General features: G+C 36.4%; 2 protein-coding genes across 5 annotated transcripts; one reads left to right on the top strand and one right to left on the bottom strand.

The window, feature by feature from the left end:
- Positions 1-2,468: 2,468 nt before the first annotated feature.
- LOC140014776 (protein neprosin-like) lies at positions 2,469-8,093 on the top strand. Of its 2 annotated transcripts, XM_072066178.1 has the most exons (7): positions 2,469-2,858; positions 2,974-3,060; positions 3,305-3,577; positions 4,891-5,061; positions 5,237-5,290; positions 7,077-7,223; positions 7,484-8,093. In XM_072066178.1, the coding sequence occupies exons 1-7, from the start codon at positions 2,613-2,615 to the stop codon at positions 7,859-7,861; spliced, it is 1,356 nt and encodes a 451-aa protein (XP_071922279.1). In that variant the 5' UTR covers positions 2,469-2,612; the 3' UTR covers positions 7,862-8,093. The 2 variants fall into 2 exon arrangements, with proteins under 2 accessions (XP_071922279.1, XP_071922280.1); XM_072066179.1 differs by lacking the exon at positions 7,077-7,223.
- Positions 8,094-12,602: 4,509 nt separating this feature from the next.
- Positions 12,603-21,278, bottom strand: LOC113710552 (solanesyl-diphosphate synthase 1, mitochondrial). 3 transcript variants are annotated; one of them, XM_027233615.2, is made up of 12 exons: positions 20,688-21,278; positions 20,052-20,144; positions 19,436-19,516; positions 19,291-19,362; positions 18,523-18,654; positions 17,765-17,851; positions 17,194-17,265; positions 16,271-16,356; positions 15,110-15,242; positions 14,063-14,152; positions 13,136-13,234; positions 12,603-12,976 (listed from the first exon to the last, which is right to left on the bottom strand). In XM_027233615.2, exons 1-12 carry the CDS (start codon positions 20,847-20,849, stop codon positions 12,797-12,799), a joined length of 1,287 nt encoding a protein of 428 aa, XP_027089416.1. In that variant the 5' UTR covers positions 20,850-21,278; the 3' UTR covers positions 12,603-12,796. The 3 variants fall into 3 exon arrangements, with proteins under 3 accessions (XP_027089416.1, XP_027089418.1, XP_027089419.1); XM_027233617.2 differs by lacking the exon at positions 20,052-20,144 and having other exon boundaries at positions 20,688-21,115; XM_027233618.2 differs by lacking the exon at positions 20,688-21,278 and having other exon boundaries at positions 19,977-20,114.
- Positions 21,279-21,582: the final 304 nt, after the last annotated feature.

A 21,582-nucleotide genomic window follows, 5' to 3' on the forward strand; every position in this document is an offset into this window, starting at 1 on the left:
TTGTGCATTTGGTGTTTAAAACTTAGAAGTTTCAAGTCCTTAATTAGGAAAACTCGCATTCAAATAAACTTTAGACCTTGTTTAAATTGCTATTTTCTGAAGTTTTTGTAACGATTTGACATGTGTGAAGTAAAAAAATATATATACTTCGACAATTAATTATCATTAGTTTACGTCACTGCTAGGATATATAGCTTCTTAGGTTTAAAGATTCTTTAGTATTACTATTATTATTAGTTTGAAAATGAGGTTCAAAGATCTTTAATTTCTATTTTTCCCTCAAAAAAGAATTAAAATTTTTTGGTGCCATAGATGATTCCTCATCGATTTTTATGTATGAAGAAGAAAGGATTTTTATGTACGAAGAAGAAAGGTAGATCTACTGCAAACATTGAAGGGGTGACATCGATCTCACATGACTGTCTACGATTCCATTGCATGTGCTCGGGGTAGCAGTTTGGTAACATGCTTAATTCCTTGTGTATATGTAACTAAAGATTATTTATATTTCAAAAGTATATTCAACATATAACGCATGATGATATACTCATAAGAAAAAAAAAGTGCAGATAAATCAATAAAGTCCAGTATATCTAAATGTTTAGAGTTCAATTCTGAATATATCCTCAATTGTTTCGTCCAAGGCAGTAGAAATACAAGCTAGGAGAACCACCCCATTTCATTGTTCTTATTTATTAATCTTAATCGCTTATTAAATTTTTTGGATTTTTTTTTAAAAAAACTTTTCCTCCTAGAAGAATTGCATAAACCTTAATTTGACTCAGGATGTAGACAAGATAATATAGCATTAACATCAGATGCATCATCAGTTGCCATGTTATGTTGATTAATAAGTGGGCCAGCATTAGTCATTTCTGCATTCTTTCCTACTACTTTTTAATGTTAGAATTCTCATGATTAGGCAGTGGAGATATCTTTTTCATACTTAGTTGTATATGATTATAATATCTAATCTTAACGTAACTCAAAGACAGCAACATATCTTACGTTCAGTCCCATACGTAAATTTGAGGTAAAGAAAAGTATGCAGAGAATGAAATTTATCCAAAGAGGTCCCAACCCCCCAACCAAAGGGGACACGAGGGAGAATGTTCAGCTTGTGACCTACTGGCAACTGGACCGAAGTAGGGTTAAAGGAAAAGAAAGAAATGCTTTCTTTCTTTTTCTTAAACCCTACTTCAGTCCGGTTGGCTGCCATCTTGGAGATTTCCATCCTAAACTAGAAATATACACCAAATCATAAAATCAGTGAACATGTAGGAGGAGATGATAGACCAAAGCATGAGTTTCATGCATTGACTTGTGAGTTACAAATCACTAAAATCACTTGTGGGCCTGTCCTCATTAATCTCTTCTACAATTTTGCTTACAACTGCAAGTGATTAAAAATTGTGCAGTACAAACTACAAAGCAAATCAATAACTTTTTATAACTACAAAAGAACTGCAATAAGAATTCAAGTTGAATGTGAAGGTACATGCACTTGGCTTTTTAATTTTAGAGGCGCTGTAAATGAAAATAGAGCTGTCCAAGTCTTCAAGATAGAATTGGCCCCCAATTTGACTATCACATGCAGGTAGTTTTCACAATGAGTTGTGTCCGAAATCTCGCATTAATTGTTCCTATCCTATTGTTTAATACTAACATTTAACCAAAAAAAAAGAAGATTATCATAACCAAGCATTTCTGCTAAACAAAATTAAAAGACAGGGGCACGTGTGCGTGACACAAATCTCACCAGTAAAAACCTAAAGAAATGAAGAAAATACAAGTAGGGCGTGAGGGAGGGAGGGAGGGAGGGAGGGAAGGAAGGAAAGAAAGCAAAAGAAGCTATCCAATCCAAGTGACTAAAAAGAAAGGGTGCAACTTAAGGGTAAGGACTAAGGGACTATGCCTAAAGGAAGGGTGTGTGACGTTTGGAGAGGAATATTAATGGCGAAGATTGTGTGGTGGCAGGGAGGCAGATGCATATAATCAAGTGCCAGTAAGGTGCAATAAAAGAAGGGTCTGTTGGGGTGGGGAGGGAGTTAGGTCTAGATGTTTATAATGGCTTTGAATATCCCCCCTTATTGAACTTTCTTGATGGTGCAAGCAATGAAATCCCAGTGCAGCACCAGCACTATTGCATTTGCAGCAACTCTTAGGAAAAAACAAATTTTAACAGCTGATTAAATGTTACTACTACCTTTCACTAATCCCTTCCCATGTAGCGAGGTGTACTAGTATATTTATGCTGCTGCTGCTGCAAAAACAATCATGATGATTATCCTGTTGCTGTAACTTTCTTTTCTTGTTGGGGTTTGTGTTACTGTCTTGAGCAGTTTTCTTAATTGTCCTCCACCCACCACCCTCTCCATCTGCCTCACCCCCTCAAGAGAGATCAAGAAAGAAAGAGAGGAGGCAAGGGGGTCAGGTCACCAGCTTGGATGTATTTAGTAGGGGTCATTTTCTGAGTTGCATTTGTTGTTGGGACCTTTTCTGGGGGGTTATTAAGAGGAGTGTTTGTTGAACTGGTCAGCTATATTTGTTTTTTCCTAGTTATGGTTTTGTAGTTTTCCTCAGAGTTTCTTTCTCTCCTGGCACTGAATGAGATGGGCACTTGTTCTTCGCTAAGGAGGAATAATAGGAGAGAGTTTTCGGCAGCTCTTGTTCTTGATCCTTTTCTTCTGCTGCTGCTCCTCTTCTTCTTCCAGCTTGTCTTTTTCTCCCAAAGGTCTCTGGCTGATAATTCAGCTAGCTTGAATGTGACAAAATATAGACAAGTCAGTAGCTTGAGATTGGCTAGGATTGAAAGGCATTTGAAGAAGATCAACAAGCCTGCCGTCTACACCATCGAGGTACAGTACATCACATATGCTACCTAATTCATTCTTCTTAAAAACATTGTTTTCTTAATCTTTATTTCTTGCATGATGTGGTATCACAATTTAATTTCATGGTTTTAACTTTCAGAGCCCAGATGGTGATATCATCGATTGTGTTCATAAGAGAAAACAGCCAGCTCTAGATCATCCACTTCTCAAGAATCACAAGATCCAGGTAAAAGACTCCTCAAAACTCATAAAGTGACACATAGCCACACACCCTACACACACTTTCCATCATTCGCGTTAAAAAAAATGCCTTTTATTTGAGGAAACGTAACGCAAAATGACTTTATGGTATGATTTCAATTAGTTTCTCAACTACCAACTACCTCTTTTCTTATTTTACCGCGTAGTACCAACATTACAATTTTTTTCTTTTCTTTAACAAATAGGGCTTATCTTTTATAATGTAACAGAGAGTTCCACCAGAAATGCCTAAGGCGAAAATGATGAAAACAGATGGGGTGAGAGACACAAATACTAGTAGTAGTGGTACAAGAGGGCGAGCTTGGCAATATTGGCATCATAGTGGACAAAGATGCCCCAAAGGAACTGTTCCAATTAGGCGGAGCTCGGTGAATGATGTGCTGAGAGCCAAATCTTTGTATGATTTTGGGAAGAAACAACGTAAGATGTCACTCGCTAGGCAAGCTGATGCCCCAGATGTTGTGAGTGGCAATGGCCACGAGGTATGTTCAAAATTCTTAGTCTAGCCTCTGCCATTTCTGTTTGATGATATTTTCTTCTCTTGTTTTTTGTTCCTTTTTTTTTTTTTAATTTTGGTACAACTTAGAAAAATGATTCCTTTGAGCCGAGACCAGAAGAGGGTTTTGACTTGTATGAACTGTAGCCTGGCTTGTTTATGACTGTGTTTGTGTACATGACATGAAAAATGCACTCTTTGTACCTTTCTTGAGGTTTAAGGGTCCAATGAGGTGAATAGGAAGAAAGCTCTTCTAATTAGCCATTCATGAAAATTTACCGAACAATATATAGATTAAAGGAAGTAGGAAGAAAAAAAAAAGGAATCATCAAATTTCACGCCTTGATTTGACAGGAAAGCAAACAAATATGGCCAACAAACCATGAGATAGAAAACAAATAAGTATATGTGCAAGGAGAAAATAATTTGTTTATCTGCATTATAGGAAACTTTGTACCCTTGATTTCTAATGTTCACACAAATGGACACTAAGTAACGAACATATTATACTCTTCATGGAAGGCAAAGTATAGCAAGGGGACGAGAGTGAAAGAAACAAATGACAAAGGAGGATATTGGAAAATTATGAGCTGAGTTTTATGAACTCTACGACTAACCAATGGAATGTCAAGATTTTGAGAGGGCCACTTAGAGGGGCTTACGGTAGTAAAAGGTTAAATTTTACTGGGATAAATTCTAGTTTGTATAGGATTAACCATTCTTTCTATGAAATGGAAAAAATAGTACTACCAAGTTTTCTACCAAGTTAGCCTTTTACTACCATCTTTAAACTAGTGCAATCTAGAGGTTGGTACTAATGATCCAATCCCCCATCTTAAATGCACCAATTTTTAGGAGAATGAGGTAGTTGGTATCCACCTAGAAGCATGAGGATGATTTTATTTATTACAAGCCATCAAATTTGGTGATAAATACACCACACCACTATTATTATTATGTAAACTCTCTCTAGGGACTAGCGAATATACTACACGTTATGCAATGGAGACGGTGGGGTTGGACTCTAAATAGTGATCTTTCATTTCACCTTCTTGCTAGTAAATAAATTAATTTTGTGATTATTATTATTATTTTTTTTTTTTACTCTTCTGTCTCTTACTGTCAAGTACAGGATTCGAATCCTGAATCTAACAGTAAAAAAAAAAATCTTAAGAGCTCTCCCTTGAACACTGGGTCGACCTCTCAGTGGTTTAACTCATTCAATTAATTACTAAATTGCAAATCCAAATTCTTTAATGTTTATGTTTTTTTTCTTTTTTTTCTGGTGTGGTGCGCTAGCACGCAATAGCATACACCGGAACGTCTCAAGAGGTGTACGGAGCAAAAGCGACAATAAACGTGTGGGACCCGACAATCCAAGTGGTCAACGAGTTCAGTCTATCCCAGATTTGGGTGCTTTCTGGATCTTTCGACGGCTCAGATCTCAACAGCATAGAAGCCGGCTGGCAGGTACTTCTTCCATTTCCTGCTCTCTACTACACGCTATCCAACACTCCCATTTATTACCAGTACATCTTAAATTATTCTTTTTATTCAGTCCATAATTTATTTTAACCCTCATAAATAACAATAATAATAAAAGAAGGAGTTTGAATTCTGAAGCTTTGATCCTTCTACTAGTCAGGTTAGTCCGGAGCTTTATGGTGACAGCAGGCCCAGATTATTCACTTATTGGACGGTCAGATTCTCTCCTCTTTTTTTTTTTTACTTTCTTTTTTTTGGGTCTTTTTTTATATAAGTGGAAATGATAAAAATTAATTAAAAAAATTGCAGGGATATTCAACTTATCTTTTATGTCTTAAGAGTATGATAACTGAAGAATTTTAGGCAACTTTCATCCTGAAACTTGGAGTTCATTTTTACTAATATATACTATAAAACACAAAAAGAACTTTAATTGCCAACCATTTTAATTTAAGCATGACCAGTCAACCATTTTAATTTGAATCACATCTACCCAAAAAACAAGGTAGAGTGTATTAATAAATTATGTGACTATATGTTAAACTTACTACAAATTAATACTCTCTTCTGTCAAAGTCAGCCCTGATTATCAGTCAACATTGTTTAGGGTTCTTGACTGGCAATACCTAAAAAAAAAATCTTACTTAAAGGTGGTTAATTTTCATCATTAAGAAGTAATTTTGTTTTGGTTGTCATTAAGAAGTAAAGTAAGTGCAAAATCACAGAAAAGTGGTTAACCAACCATCATGTCTAGTACTACTACAATTTGGGATTTTTTTTTTTTCTATTTCAACTTCTTTTTTTTTTTTTGTTGGACTGGTGGAAACTGGATCAATTGTCAAAGATGAGAAGCTTTTGAGTTTTGACTTGTTTCCTCGCATCACTAAATTAATGCATTGATAACTGAGTGCGTGCCTTGCGGCTTCAACCATGCATGCTGTCCATAGAGACCAGAAAACTTGACATGAAGACAAAAACAAAAACAAAAAAAATCTCCCAAAAAAACACTCAAAACAAAAACATTGGAATTGAGAAAGAGAGAGAGAGAGAGAGTGTGTGTGTGTAGCAATGCAAGTGAAAAGAACTGAATTATTTTTCCAGTTTTACTAGTCAAAAAAAAAAAAAAAACTCAAAGAATTTGTTACTTTTGAAAAAATGAAAAGGGATTTAATATCATCCTGCAACATGATCGATGTTTATACCAAAGGGGCATCATGACTTTAGTTAATTAATGATTTTGCATTAAAATGCATGTTATGTTAGGTTATACACGTACCCAACAATGAAAGGTCCCATCTAGTATTAGCTAGTTCAATGTCCTATATATATTGAATTCATATTCATATTGAATTATTCATCCCTCATTAACAGCAAGGAATGGATTATGGTTATGGATAGAGAGTAGTTGTTCATAGTATTCTGGATATTGTACAACTTCAACTTCAATTGCTGGTGGTCCATCATGCATAGCTAATTGAACTTTGGGTCAGCAGTGTTTTTCTTCATTAATTAGTCATGTGCCTTGTCAAAGAGGATTCTCTCCCTCTCGGGAACAAGGAACAACAACAAATAATTGGGGTTCCAATCTTCTCTTTCTTTCCATTTCCTTCTTGCTTTCCGTTATTGTACATGTTGTTAAGTACCATCTTGCTATATAGCTCCAAATTTTGTGCCACCAAAAAGGCTAGGCTCAAATTTACATGCAACTCCCGTTTGAAAAGCATGCAAACCAGTAGAGTAGCAGCAGTACAACCAACCATTTTCACTGCCCTTTAGTTTTCATGGCTTGATTGCTTCTGTTGCCTGCTCCATATTTTCATTGGAAACTAAACTCTTATAGTTTGCGGTGGCCAAATTACAATTCAATGCAAGAAATAGCTAAAAGGGTATCTCAGTAGTTTGTAGAGGGTTATTAAAAATGTCAGGACTTAAGGGAACCTTCCCTCCTTCAATTCCTTTAAGAGGGGGGTTAATTTGACTCTCAGTTGTACATTTTACAGAGTGATGCATACCAGGCAACCGGATGCTACAACCTTCTCTGCTCAGGATTTGTGCAGACAAATAGTAGGATTGCCATTGGTGCTGCCATTTCTCCTATCTCCTTAGCTAATGCCAATCAATATGACATCACTATACTCATTTGGAAGGTCCATTTTACTCTCTCTTTTCCGTTTGACTTAAACCCTCTAGTACTAGAAAAAAAAAAAAAGATTAAGTGAAATGGCATACTTTTAAATAAATATATCCAATGTCGTGTCGTATACACACAAGTTCGTGCACGACACGAGTGTCACACATGCATGCACACACACATACATACATATTACGTATAGGAGCAAACGTGTCAAAATCAATATACTATTAGCAGTGTTATTAACAATAACTTGCTAATTTTGACCAAAAACAGGACCCAAAGCTAGGGAATTGGTGGATGGGTTTTGGTGACAACACATTGGTAGGTTACTGGCCAACTGAACTATTCACACACTTAGCAGACAGGGCGACCATGGTGGAGTGGGGAGGTGAGGTGGTCAATTCAAGGCCAAATGGAGAACACACATCCACCCAAATGGGCTCGGGTCATTTTGCAGATGAAGGTTTTGGGAAAGCAAGTTATTTTCGAAACCTGGAGGTTGTGGATTCAGACAACAGTCTGAGCTCAGCCCAAGCCATTTCAACACTGGCTGAGAATAGCAACTGCTACAATATCAGGAGCTCCAACAACAACGAATGGGGCACTAATTTTTACTATGGAGGCCCGGGGAGAAATTCTCTGTGTTATTGATGGATCATCATCAATTTCAGCAAATTAAAAGTCCATATCAGCCAATATTATTATTTTTTATATATATATAATAGGTCGTAGAATCAGCAATTATGCTATTTCCAACCATGTTTCTGCTAGCTATTCAATATTATTTTTGTCTGTTGTGTTTTTGTCTTATGTTTTGAGAGAAATGTACGTATTAAATAAGACAAAAGCATTAAACATGCAAGGAAATAGCATTATTCTGTTAGAGATTTCTGTAATGCATCATTTGTGGGTTGCATCGCATTATGTGATGTTATCAAGTGACCTCTACTCAATGAAGTTTGACCAACTGCAAGAACTGAAGAAGAATAAAAATATAGATATATATAACAAAGAATAGTAATTCAAATGAGATGTTTTATATGCCCTATATGAACTTCAAATTTCAAAAACTTGGTGTGTTTGGATTGAAAAATTGTTACGTTTTTTGTGAACACATTTTTCACTCATCTTTTTATCTCACACATATCAAATCGCTACAGTAATTTTTCTACAAAAAAAAAGTCTAGAAAAATACAATGCAAACGAAAAGGTCCAAAATTATGATTTTTTTTTTTTTTTGCGTAAATTTGTCTATCCTGATTCACAAATGATTTATGAGCATTTTTATTGGCAAGTACCTGAATTGGAGGTAATTCAATAGGGGAATGGTCAAATTGGAGACCGACAAGTGAAGCATCAAATTTAATGCAATTCATTGCCAAGACAATGAAATATGAGCCATTCAAATGAAGGTTCCAATTCTTGGCAGGAGATTCAGACAAGTAATTAAATTCAGTAACTACTGCTTTTAATTTGCTTTGATGATACAACACTATCACATACGGCTGCCGCAGATGGCAGACCTATTTGAAGTTTGCAAGAAACTGCATTGTCCTAGATGGATGCATCTCATGCAATGATTCCATTCATTTATTCACATCAGCATTTACATATCATCTGACAAATTTATAAGTTTTGCTGTGGATCACTTAGGTAGAACGTTTAATTGTGTAATTTTCCACAGGAATGGTCTGCAGTTAGTATTATGTCAAGTCATGTGTGATAACTGGCTGTTTAGTTTGGCTGTCCTTCTTTCTTTTCCTCTTAAAGTCTTAATATATTCAAATCGTTTGATAATAAAAAATTGAACACTTGCATTAATTAAGTGGCAATGAATTTTTTAGACAAAATTTACTCCCAAAATTAAGTGATAAGTTATTCACTTAACACTGAATGTGATATGTACTCAAATGTATTAGATTTAATACTTAACAATTCAAATAATTTAATGGATTCAGAATTCAGAATTTAGATTTCAAATTTCAGTTTTATCAAACGGTGCCTTAGTGTTCACCTAACCTATCATATATCTATATATATATATATATATACACACACACACACATACTAACAATTATTATTCTTTCTTGTATTTTTATACTTTTCCTATTTAATTTTGCCTACCCTTCCTTGTATTTATTTATTTTTCCTAATTAATCTTATATTTTCAAAAATATAACACTTGAAATATGTCCTATGAACCAATGGCCTTTTGGGCTGTTGGCAACCACCAAAGACTTTTAAGTCTTGGTGGGGTGGAAAATCAAGGGTTCAAACCTTGCCTTCCATCAATGTGCCACTATATGTGGCTTTTTCTAAATTCATACGGGTGCATAGTGCATCCGTTTGATCTGATAGTAGTTCAATCTCCGTTGGTTTCTCTAGACCCCGTTGGGCCTCTCCCCTCCCCCCAGTATAGGTTAGAGTAAGAGTAAGAGTAAGTAGGTTAGACTATGGTGGTTCAGTTTCCGTGGTTTCTCTAGGTTCCGTTGGATCTCCCTCCACACATTATAGGTTCGAGTAGGTCTAGGAGTAGGCTATATTAACTGTTGCTGTCTGATAAAAATATATAAATGCCCTATGAGCTAACCGTTTATCTTTTTGATTGGGTGGTTTAATTAGGTTAAACGGACATATAGATTTTACTAAATTGATTAACTTGTATTTTCTCAAATTAGTTAGTACTTCTTTCTTGGTTACTCCCAAAGTCTCATCTTGGTTCAACTTGCAACTTTATGTTACTTCAGTCAGTGCATTACCAAATACTGGAATATATTACTATTATCTTCATATCACAAGTCAAGTGCCATCCATATATTGGGCAACTAACATGATGAACAAAGGAATGCTCATCCCATTAACCACAGTTCAAGAATACACCATCCAGTAACAGTTAAAAGAACCCTTGACAGTCTCCCCTCTTCCATGATATCCAAAACCTCAATTTAGGGGGCGTTTGGTAAGAGGGTATCGGAATGGGGTTATGGAATAAACCCCATAACTCATGTTTGGTTTACTGGTATTGGAATTGAAATATTGGAATGATATCTAAAAATATGTCATTTCTCCATTCCTGACTAAGTTCGTGGGTTTTGTCCAAAACCCAAATCTTATTCCCGGTCCCTCTTCTTCCTCTCTTTTTCATTATTTCCGTCGCCTTTCTCCCCCCAATTCTCTGCCCTAATTACCCCTTAAAAACACGACAAGCTGGAGCTTTTGCCGTGGGAAGAAGAAAAAAAACGAATGAAAACCACATCTGTGCTACTAGAGAGGTACGCAAGTTTTCTTCTGTTTGTTTTCTTGTTCCAAGTTCTCTATTCTCCAAGTCCATAAACAAGAATAATTTGTGCAATAGTGGATCTTCTTCTGCTGATTCTCAGGGGCTGCTTGGTTAAAGGGTTTGGGAATCACAGAATGGAATAAACCCCTTATTTGTTGCTTGAGTTAAGCCTATTGGAATGCAATTTTTGGAATCATTTCTAAAAAATCATTTCCGAGCAAATTGAGAGGTTTTGGACAAAACCTTCAACTTATTCCCTCAGATAACATTTATGACGGATCTACCCTCTCTTTTTCTCCGTCACACGCTGCACTCCCAATTGATATTCCTTTGCTCTCCTCATAGTCCACCACCCGATAGCTCCCACTTCCCTCGGCGGCGGCCGCCCTCTACCCCCAGTCCCTCCTGGAGTATTGACTTCTTCCGCCCTCGCGGATGCAAAATTTAAGTTCTTATATACAATAGTATTTGTGATAAGCTTTGGATGTTGACTGCTGAAGACTTGGTGACTACTGGGATGTGAGGGACGAGGGAGGCACCGGAGAACGACTTCTGAGGTTGCCATTCCTTTAAACTTTAATTTCGAACTTTTTGATTGGATTTTCGTTCTTTGGTTTATTCGGACCCTGCAAAGATTTCATCAATCCTTAGGAAATTGACAGAGAGAAAAAAAAAAAAAGGGAAAAAAACTGGTAAAAATGTGAAAAGTTCAGATATATCAAACAAGAATGATGGTGGCGATTTTTAAATTAAACAAGAGGTTCAGATATATCAAACAAGAGGGAGTAACCCTTCATTCTAAAGCCATAAAGAGCTGGTGTTTTATTGAAGAACGGGTTTATTTTTATTTTATTCGATAAATAAATTTATTTATGGAAAAATGGTTATTCTGTTCTTATAATGAAGAAAAGCCATAAAGAGCTAGCGTTTTATTGAAAAACGGATTTATTTTTATTTTATCCGATAAATAAATTTGTTTATGAAAAAATGAGTACTCTGTTCTTATAATGGAGGAAAGGCATAAAGAGCTGGTCTTTTATGGGAAAATATGACTTATGTGAAAGTGACCGCGATTTGGTTTATGAAATTATCCCCAGGGTTCGGCGGGTCACTTCAAATATCCCTTCCGTAAACTTCAAAATCTACAAAGTCTCATATTTTTGTTAAATACAAAACCTACCAGTTTCTGCAATTATCCCTTTGTTTTATAAGAATTGTTATATCAGGGGTAAATTTGGAATTTAATTGCATTTAATTCCGAAACACTCATCAAACCAAGCATCAGGAATTGGAATAATGCTAATTCCAATGTATGAACCAAGTTACATGTTGGAATGAAAAGTTTAATTCCAAAACCAGAGTCTATAATTCCATTTCCATTTCCGATTCCTTAATTATCAGACAGGACCTAAATGTATTAAAGAGCTCGTTAGAAAAACCCAAAGATAAAATATGGAAACTGCCACTTCAAATTCTTCATTCTCAATTCTCCTTGCGAGGGTAATCTGCTTGTCGTACATCATAGATTTCTCTATGTGGTATCGATGCATTCTTTGGATGTACATATTTTCTGTTTATTTCTATATTTTTGCTCTCTCATTTCCTTTTTTTTGGCCATTTTGGTAGGAATTTTTTTTTTCTTTCATTCAGATGCCTTCAACACTAGAACACGATTTAAGAGAGAGAAAGCAAAGGAGCGGGATACAACAATAATAATAGTGCATGACAAATGGTGGATAAACTTGAAGAAATGGACATGTAAATGACACAAAATGACGTTACAATGAGCAATGAGTTGATGGCCTCTCTCTTTGTTGGACAATGTTTAATGATTTCGCTTCATCCACAAGAAGAATTGCACTTGAAAGAACTAGCCACGAGGATACGATTACCTCTCGACATCTCACTTGTGCCTTTAGATCAAAGGGAAAATCCAATTTGCAAATGCTCCAATAGGCCTTGGTGCACCTTTTGCAGCTCCTGGATCTGATATGTTCTACCGGAAGAGCGAAAAGCATTCAAAATTTGATTTCATACCCTTCCATCCTTAATTAATTCAGTTGCAATGAAACTCTGTATGTGACTGCCTTTTTTTCACACTTAACAGGACAATTTCCTTGCAACAAAGTGAGGAATATTTCCTCAGAATAATTATTGAACTAACAAAGTGCCAAAATTGAACGAATACAGATGAAATGAATTTGATAGGGTGTTCTTTCCCATGATACGTGAACATTGGTATAGAAAAGAAAACAAAAAATCTGGAACAGCCATCAAATTCATCTTGGTTTTTCTACTCTCCATTTTTACTTTGTTCTTGTAATTACTCTTTGAGTTAATTCTAGAAGAGCCCGCCTTGATTTCAGAACATTTTCATCATCACTCTCCGGAAGAGAATCAATCGCAGCAGAGGCAAGGTTGGCATGCATTGTTGCTAACTCCCTTGTTCTCTCTATTCCCTTGCTCTTTCCCAAGTATTCCAGAGCCTACAAGATTCAAATTTACAGCCCATGGTCAGCCCATCCTATCCATAATGACAGGGTAGGTGTCATGCAGAAGTTGAGAGTCAAATATAGTAAAACATTTCTCAAGTCCCAGATTCAGGCATTAACATCCACAATGAATACGCAACACAGAGAACTTACAAGATCCACGTTCGTGGGATTGTCAAATCCCCTATCAACTATAGAACGCAGCTCAGGGAACTCTTCAATAGCAAACAATATTGGAGCAGTAATTATTCCCTGCAAAGAGATCAGTTCATGTGAAACAAAGAGAGGGTGTGTTTGGTTCGCTCAAGGCGGAACTAGACCTCATTGTCACAGATAAAGGAAAACTGCAGGGCAACCAAGCTTTCAGTTCTAGTTGAATAAATTTTTCAAAACCACCAAGTAACTCAATCAGAGTTCCAAAACAGAAATGCCAACAAAGAACCAATGACGTGCTAGTTATGTGACTAAAATGAGCAAGCACCCAAAAGTCCAAACATTTTTCTCAACTGCAAATGCTAATCAACAATTTAACATATTATATATTCATCCTGTGAGGAAACTCAATGGAAATCACTCCATGAGAAATGAAGAAAGCAGGCACATATTATATATTCATACTGTGATTGTTCCTAAATTGCACACATCAGGTGCGCCCTTATCACTAGTACTTGTAATGCTGATCTATACAAGTTCCTCAAGTGTCAAAAAGTTTTGTGAAACCTATTTCTAGAGCTTGTCAGTTAAAAGACCGAATGCCTTCAGGCATACAAGGATTAAGCGCGTTTAGAATGAGGTTGCAAGGAAGACTAAACTTAGGCCATTCACTAACAAGCAGCACCTTAAATTACAACAAAAAAAAATGCAAATTTTAGTCAAATCTTTTAATGTAGAAGTGCTGGACATCAAGCAAGACCACGCCTAGTTAGATTTACTTGACCACATCCAAAAACAAGAATAACAAGCATATAATTTCTTCAAAATGGTTGGCCTCGTTGACCACCACCATGCTCCAGCATATTATTCCAAACCAGAAACATTTGCATTAGCAATTAAAAAATGCATAAAGACATAAGAGCTTACATGGCTAATGTCAGACAATGAGCCCTTGCCAAGGGAAGCTGATGTGCCAGTGAAATCAAGAACATCATCAATCAATTGAAATGCCAAACCCTGAAACAAGCACATCAAACCTGTTATTCCAAGAGATCAGATTCAGTAAGAAAAACAAATTGGCAACTTTCAGGATACCAAAATCTTACACAAGAACTTACATTTGATTCAAAAACAGCTACTCAAATTTGCCAATGCAAGAAGTGCATCATCAAAGCTTAGCCACTTATAGAAAAACTAATAGCTATTGTCACTGCACTACAGAGCTATTGCTAAAGACACTAGTCCCGTTTTTCGGTTGAGAGTAGTCAACCATATTTTTGGAGGCTAATATAGCATGCAATAGCCCGATATGTCATGCCTTTCAGGTTATAGGGGTTTGGTTTTAATTGAGGCATTGCTCTGCAAGGAACAGAATCGAAGCAAATAGAGATAACTCTTCACTTAAATGAACTTAGAAATTCACTGTCCATAGCTTAGTGCAAACGCTGCAAACTATACCGATCAGCTACTCCTAGGTAAGAAGTAAAAGTTATATCCATCCAAAAATAAGCTCACACAGCGGACAGTACAAATAATTGCTAGCCGAAACAGAGACAGGTTATCCAAAACCATCATAATCAGAACCAGCGGTCATTGACAATGGCAATGGAAATCAGAATTATGCAGAAACAAACCACTCTTGCTTTATGCAAGTATCTATTAGTACAGGAAAAACAGCTTACATAACAGAAATAGTACAAATAATAGCTAGCCAAAACAAAGACAAGTTACTCATCTAATGAAAATCAGAAGTACGCCAAAACAAATGCTTGATTTATGTAATTATCTACAGCTACACAATTATCCACCAAACTAAGCCACATTTCAGGAGCAGAATCAACTAATTGCATGAAACTCAAAATTAATTTCATTCCCAAATTCAATGCCTTGAAACTTGTCTACGGATACGAGATGGCATATGTTCTCCGCCTATAATAATTACCAGTAGAAAAGTACTGTAAAAGGCATACGAACCAAGTTTTTGCCATAGTCGTAAGCCAACATTGCAACTTCTGCAGTTTGCCCAGCAAGAAGGGCAATTGCTTTGCAGCTGTTTGAAATCAGTGACGCTGTCTTGTAGTAGGTCTTTTGCATGTAGTACTCCATGCTGCAGAAAGGGGTAAAACAACAATAAAAGATAAGAGATAACTTCTACAAATCGTTGAACAAAGCCAACCCAAAAAAAAAGACGAATGGTAATTACATGTCAATACCAAATATTAGGCATTTGCAATTTCATATGAACCTCAAATATAAGCCAGTCCAATATCCAAAGAAGTGGTCATTCCAGCATATATTTTTGTTGTGCCTAAGATAACAATTTTCTTCCAGAACTCAAAAGATGCAAAACTATCCAAATTAACGCAACCATCCAAGATTCCACAACCAACTTTAGCTGTTAGGTCAGAGTGAGAACCTAATTCTCGTCGCCACTTCCATCTTAGATTCTATTCAAATCATATAAGATTCAACAGCTTTTCTTAGGATGCTCAACCTTGGTAGAACCTAATACTCCCAGTACTGACATGAATTAAAATACTCTCTCCAAATATTTTTCCTCTCTTTTTCCAAATTCTGATTCAAATATCTATAATATATAGATTTCCACCTTTGTAAAATCATTATTGAACCAACAATATACTCCAAGCTTCTGATACATTGCTCATCCGGAGACAGATCATTAAACAAGCATGGCAAGATCCCACTTCCAAAAAGATAGATATAAGGACAAACAAATAGTAAACTTCCCTATCTCCCCTCATTGCCCTCACATTCCCCACCAACTGCAATGGTCCATAACTACAAATAAAATAAAAGCAAGGAACTGGCATTTAAAGATTATACAAGTTGTTTTGATTTTTAGAAAAGATGACTACAGCAAATCCACTGAAAGATTAATTCTGGGAGCCATCCAAAGTCAATTTCCACATTGCAAATTGGAAACTCATGGCATGGTCAACAATTAAGAAAGTCAAACTTAAACAAGCATGTATTTAGTTGTATGAATTTGGGAAACATAACAAAAGGAAGATCTGTTGCAGATCAAACTTCTGCAATAGCCCTGGTATGTTTGCACCTCAAAGGAAAAAAGAAGAGCAAAATTACCCTAGTAACACCAGAGAAGGAGCAGCGTACCTACAACGTTGTTCAGATGTAGTAGTCATTTGCATTGTTTCACCTGTAACAAGATGCTCCACAACTCTTGCCAAGAGGGAAACAACCTGCAGAATTAGTGGCAGTCCATGATATAGGCTAATTTACCAATGAAGAAACTGAAAACAGTAAGCTGACACCAGAGCTGACAATTTAATAAGAGTCTAAGAAAACACAATCTTACAACCCAAGCTTGGAAGACAAATGCTTGGAAGTCAGATTAGCAGACAAAAGAGACAAGTTATAACCTTGTCCAAGTAGAGGGACACAGCTATTTCAGAGCAACAGATTTATTTTTTTTCTGGCCTCCCTTTTGGCATATGTCATGCTCTGAAAGTTCCACCATTGCATTCTTTCTACTACTCTTCCTATCATATGCAGTCAAGGCTGAATCACAGTTTAGATACTGCATCTTCAGCTCTTCATGCAACCAGGTGAGATGTCAATCAGATGGGGCTGAAGAGAAACTTAATTAGCTAACATCTGTGAATGTGGATCAGAAGGTGAACCACCCAAAAGGTTAGTTCAGATAAGATCTTAGCGATAACAGAGGGGACGTCCTCTGGCTTAAGGAAAGTCAAACTCCTCCCTATTGGAAATGGGCCAAGAACTTATCTATGATATTTCGTGTCCTTGATAAACAACTAATCTAACAGCTTTTAAAAGCAAAGGGACTGTTCCCTTACTGTCTTCTAGCTTCCCTTAGAGTGGAAGGGAAAGCTCAACATCCTTCACATGTTATTTTGTGTATTAGAATCAAGTAGCCATATTCCTGATTCAGAATTTGCCTATTTCATCTGTCAATGCAAAATATGTACTCTGGCAACATATTCACAATTTAGAGCAGCTATATTAATATCAAGCCCCTTCCATTGAAGATTCAGCGCAAAAGTAGTACAATATACCTCTGTGTTTTTCAATGAGGCAAGTGCTACACAGGCTCTCGACAGTAGGAAATCACCAGCCAATACAGCTAACTGTACAATCAAAGTGCAGAAGAAAGCAACAATGAAATCAAAACAAACTGCATTCATGTAATTCAAATTCAATCACTGAAATTTGACAAAAGGAAGGCAAAAAAAAGAGAGAGAAACTATGGAGATAACAATTGCATGCTTCAAGAAATAAAATATAAGATTATCAAAATAAGTGTGAACCTTGTAAAATCTTACATAATTGCCTATCAGAAAGAACTGGATGCAAAAGAATTACTAAAATTTCCAAATAGATCCTTAGGGCATTAGGTCAATCCATCAATCTGATTATGCACCACACATTACGCAAATTGTACAAGTAGTGAAGCTACAAAGGCATGATTTCTTACTTCAGACTTTATTATCAGGATGGATTAGCCCAGGGATCCACATAGTAAGCCAAAAATTTATTCTAACATTTTCCACAAAGAACATTAACCATGCAAACATACATAATTTTTAACATATATGAAAAAAGAAGGAAAAAGGAACAAATGCTAACCTTATTTCCCATTACAAAATTTAGCGAACCAACCCCTCTCCTTGTGTCGGCATCATCTAGTACATCATCATGAAGAAGGCTAGCAACCTACACAAAGTAACAACATTAACATACAATAGCTTGACACCAGACTGAAGATCTGACTAAAAGAGATTCCAGAAAATCAAATTGGCTAGGACAAAAAGAAAAGCAGAACATCAAATGATATATCTTGCTTCAAATAAATATCATTTTGCAAGAAGGTGCAATGACCAAAACCATGCATTCATCTGTGAATGAATAGTTCTTTATATAGTTAAGTTTGAAGATTTAGACCACATCAAAAAGCATGAAAGAAGGTTCTGGACTAGCAACCCATTTGCTTAGTCCACATTCTTGAAGTTCATTGTCTTTTCTTTTTCTTTTTTCTTTTTTTCTTTTGTTTTGAAAAAAATGAAGGTTCACTTGTACTAAAAGCAGACAAAAGATTCTAAGATTGACAAAGCATTCTTATTTATACTTTGAACTTAGCCATATACCCCAAAAACACTCCTATTCAGTCTAGTGAACCACATATCAGTAAAATAGCTCCCATCCTAAGCTTTGCCAAAGAAGAGAAAATCCTTAAAGACTTAGAAGCATGCAAATATGCTCAAGGTGGTAAATCCATCTAGAAAACTGTCTAGGAATCAGATACAAGAAACAACTAAGTCCACCACTTTGCCCCAGAATAAATTTAGTACTATTGAAGAAGCACGGAAAATGGTAAGAAATCTAACATGGATCATCTCTGTGATCTCCGCTACACACTGCTGCCTTGTACGTAGTTCCATGGGTAATGTATCAACTGTTGTATCAGGAAGTGGTCTCAGTATTGGTGCATCTATAGCTGTTGCCATTAATAAGAGTACCTGAAAGGATTCAAAATCACACATATGCAGGAAACAGATAAGAATTATCACCAAGACAGACGTCGAGAAAAAAATAAAATAACAACAAAAAAGGAGACTGAATGGGTTCACAAAGACATCTATACTGGTAGAAGAAAATAGCAGATGTTAACAAGGATGAGGTGAGGAGCTAGAAGCCATGATTCAGAAGTCAAAAGTTGCTTAATCATAAAGTTCATAATTCGTAATAGATTAGCTGCCTGGGGAACAAATATTTCTCAAAGTGGTCATTCCATAATTGGACACGAGATACCAGAACTTCCTTCTTAAGTGTTATGTCTGCTTCATTTCAAAGAGAAACACACTGCACGCATCCGGAACAAATGTTTCTCAATTGCTGAACTGCATTTTTTGGAGCTCTATCTCATAGTACAATATTATCCTTGATCCTAGTTTCCATCATAATCTATCACCTCAGACAACTTAACTCCGTCTTTAATCACCATACTACAGGTCATGAAGAGCATCAATATTACCCAAGGTAAAGCTGTAGCCAAATAAAAGGCTATTATCTGATGGAATGACATAATGAAGCGAACAGACATGATACAACAGATCTAATACCTTTCACATTCAATAGTGAAATTATATTCTTACCGTTGGTCGAAATCGCTTTCCTTCTGCCCCTATCTTGAAAAAGTACTCAGCAGCTGATGCAAGCTTTGGTACCTGTATGATGTCAAAAAACAGTCATCACTGTGCCATTTTAGAATGAAGAACAGTCAATAGGATATTCAAATACCTCTGCAACAACCATTGTCCTCAGTCTGTTAGCAAGAAGAGACAATTCATCAGCAACAAGTGAAAAGGGGTCAAGTTTCTCCTGAAATATGGACAATAGAAAATAAAGACATTTCTAAGTTACAGGATAAAGGATCCCACCCACCAACAAGCTATATATGCATGAACTTACAATATAGTTAAAAAAACACGAAGTTTTTGTAAACGTGACAGACAAGAAGCTATATATACAAGGAGAAAGAAGCACATTATACAGCCAATGGAATAAATATACCAAACCTATAGTACTTTATAACGGATTTACCCTGAAAAAGCAAATTTTTGCTACCCAACAGTAATCAGTTTTGCATATAAAACTTAGAATATCATTTTTGTTCATCTTTGTTTTTATATTTTCTATTTTGTACAAATTCACTGTTCAGAAATTTAAAGTCTTTATATTTGAATCATTCATGTCCATGTGTCCATTACCACAAAAACCAGCATCAAAGTATAATCAATAATCATTTCCTTATCAGCCAAATTTTAAGTCATAGTAAGACCTGCATTCTAGGGTTTTTTTATTATCATTGATCCAGAGATGGTCACGACCAAACCGTCAGAACGTTTAGACCAACCTCAGCTGCAGGGCTGCTTTGACGTTGAGTTTGATGTCCAACATTGGCTAGAGCATTTGAGACCCATGAATAAAATACTCTGCAACCCAAAACCTACTAATCACCAGAATCAACAGAAAAACAGCATAACCAATCACAAATTTTCTATTAAGTTCAAACAAAACCATCATAAAACAAAATATACTCAATTCGGATATCTCATGGTTGTCATTGAGGTCAATAGAACCTATCAAACCCCAGACTGACCGACAAATTACAATGCAATCTATTTAAAGAACCAAAAGATGAAATAAAACTCACCTCACCCATAAGATATAGCTTGCCCCTCGATAATACCCACCCATTCTATACCTAAACCCTTCAACGCAATACTAGAGCCTTGAACTGTAGCTCGGTACTTAATCTATCTATCACCCTTGCTTGCCAGTCAAAAGCAGCTATCAGCACAACGACCGACAGACTACATCTGAACTATACCTCTTTTTCTCACTTTTTTGAATTGAACATGTTCTCCAAGCCTAAAATGACTCACAGAACGCACACAACCTACCCATAGAAAACCGGCCCCCATCTGTTTGACAAAATTTCTGCTACAGGAAAAAATAAAAATGCATACAATTATTGATTTGGATTTACCTTTTGAGAAGAGTCAATGGGAGAGTAAAAATGCGTAGCTGATTCCAGCAACTGGGTCGACTGGTTTCGCGGCGACTGCAAGGAGGACAAAGCCCATTGACACCGACTAGCTCTCGCACTCGCCCTGGCTATCCTATACAACCCTCTTGCAAATAAAACCATTGATTGATCCCTGACCTATCTTTATGCCCTTTCTGCTGCAAGAATGGAATAATAGGCTATGTGCCCAAAGAAAATAAAACAAAAAAATAAGAAGAAGAAGCAGGGCGGTCAAGGAAGAAGAATGGTCAATAGGGTTAGTTTTAACTTCCAAAGGGGTAAATATATTATATATTAATTTTGGCGCTAATACATCAAAGAGCTTCTAAAATTTTAACTGCATTAGTGCGTGGCGTGAGCGTGTGGGTTTGACGTGCATGTGTAGCTGCCTATTATGGCTTCACGCCGCCGAGAAAAAGCAATGGGACGTGATGACGACGGCGGCTTTCCAACCATATGTATATGCATAAATTGTAATCAACCACAAGTGTCGTGTGGGGTAATGTACTCCTCCCGTCCTCCCCGTGGAGGATCTGAAATCAGAACTAACAGGGTCGGGTCGACGGGGTCGGTTCTCGGTGGTTTGGAGGAAAAGAAATGGAAACTTTCCGCTGGAGGCCATACAACTTTGCTATTTACAAAACTGGCGAAACTTTTGATTAATTATCTAAACCCAAAATTTTGTCTCTACTGTGCTTAAACTTGTGCAATGATTGAAATTGGACGGTCAATTGGAATCATAAGACCGAATATGGAGTTTGATACATGTGATGCGGAGTTTGATTCGGAATTTTATTATACACACACAAATATTTGCCATGAACCAACTAAAAGAATTGATAGAGAACTTCTCACC

Source organism: Coffea arabica, chromosome 9e (genome assembly GCF_036785885.1).
Source record: "Coffea arabica cultivar ET-39 chromosome 9e, Coffea Arabica ET-39 HiFi, whole genome shotgun sequence".
NCBI lineage: Eukaryota > Viridiplantae > Streptophyta > Magnoliopsida > Gentianales > Rubiaceae > Coffea > Coffea arabica.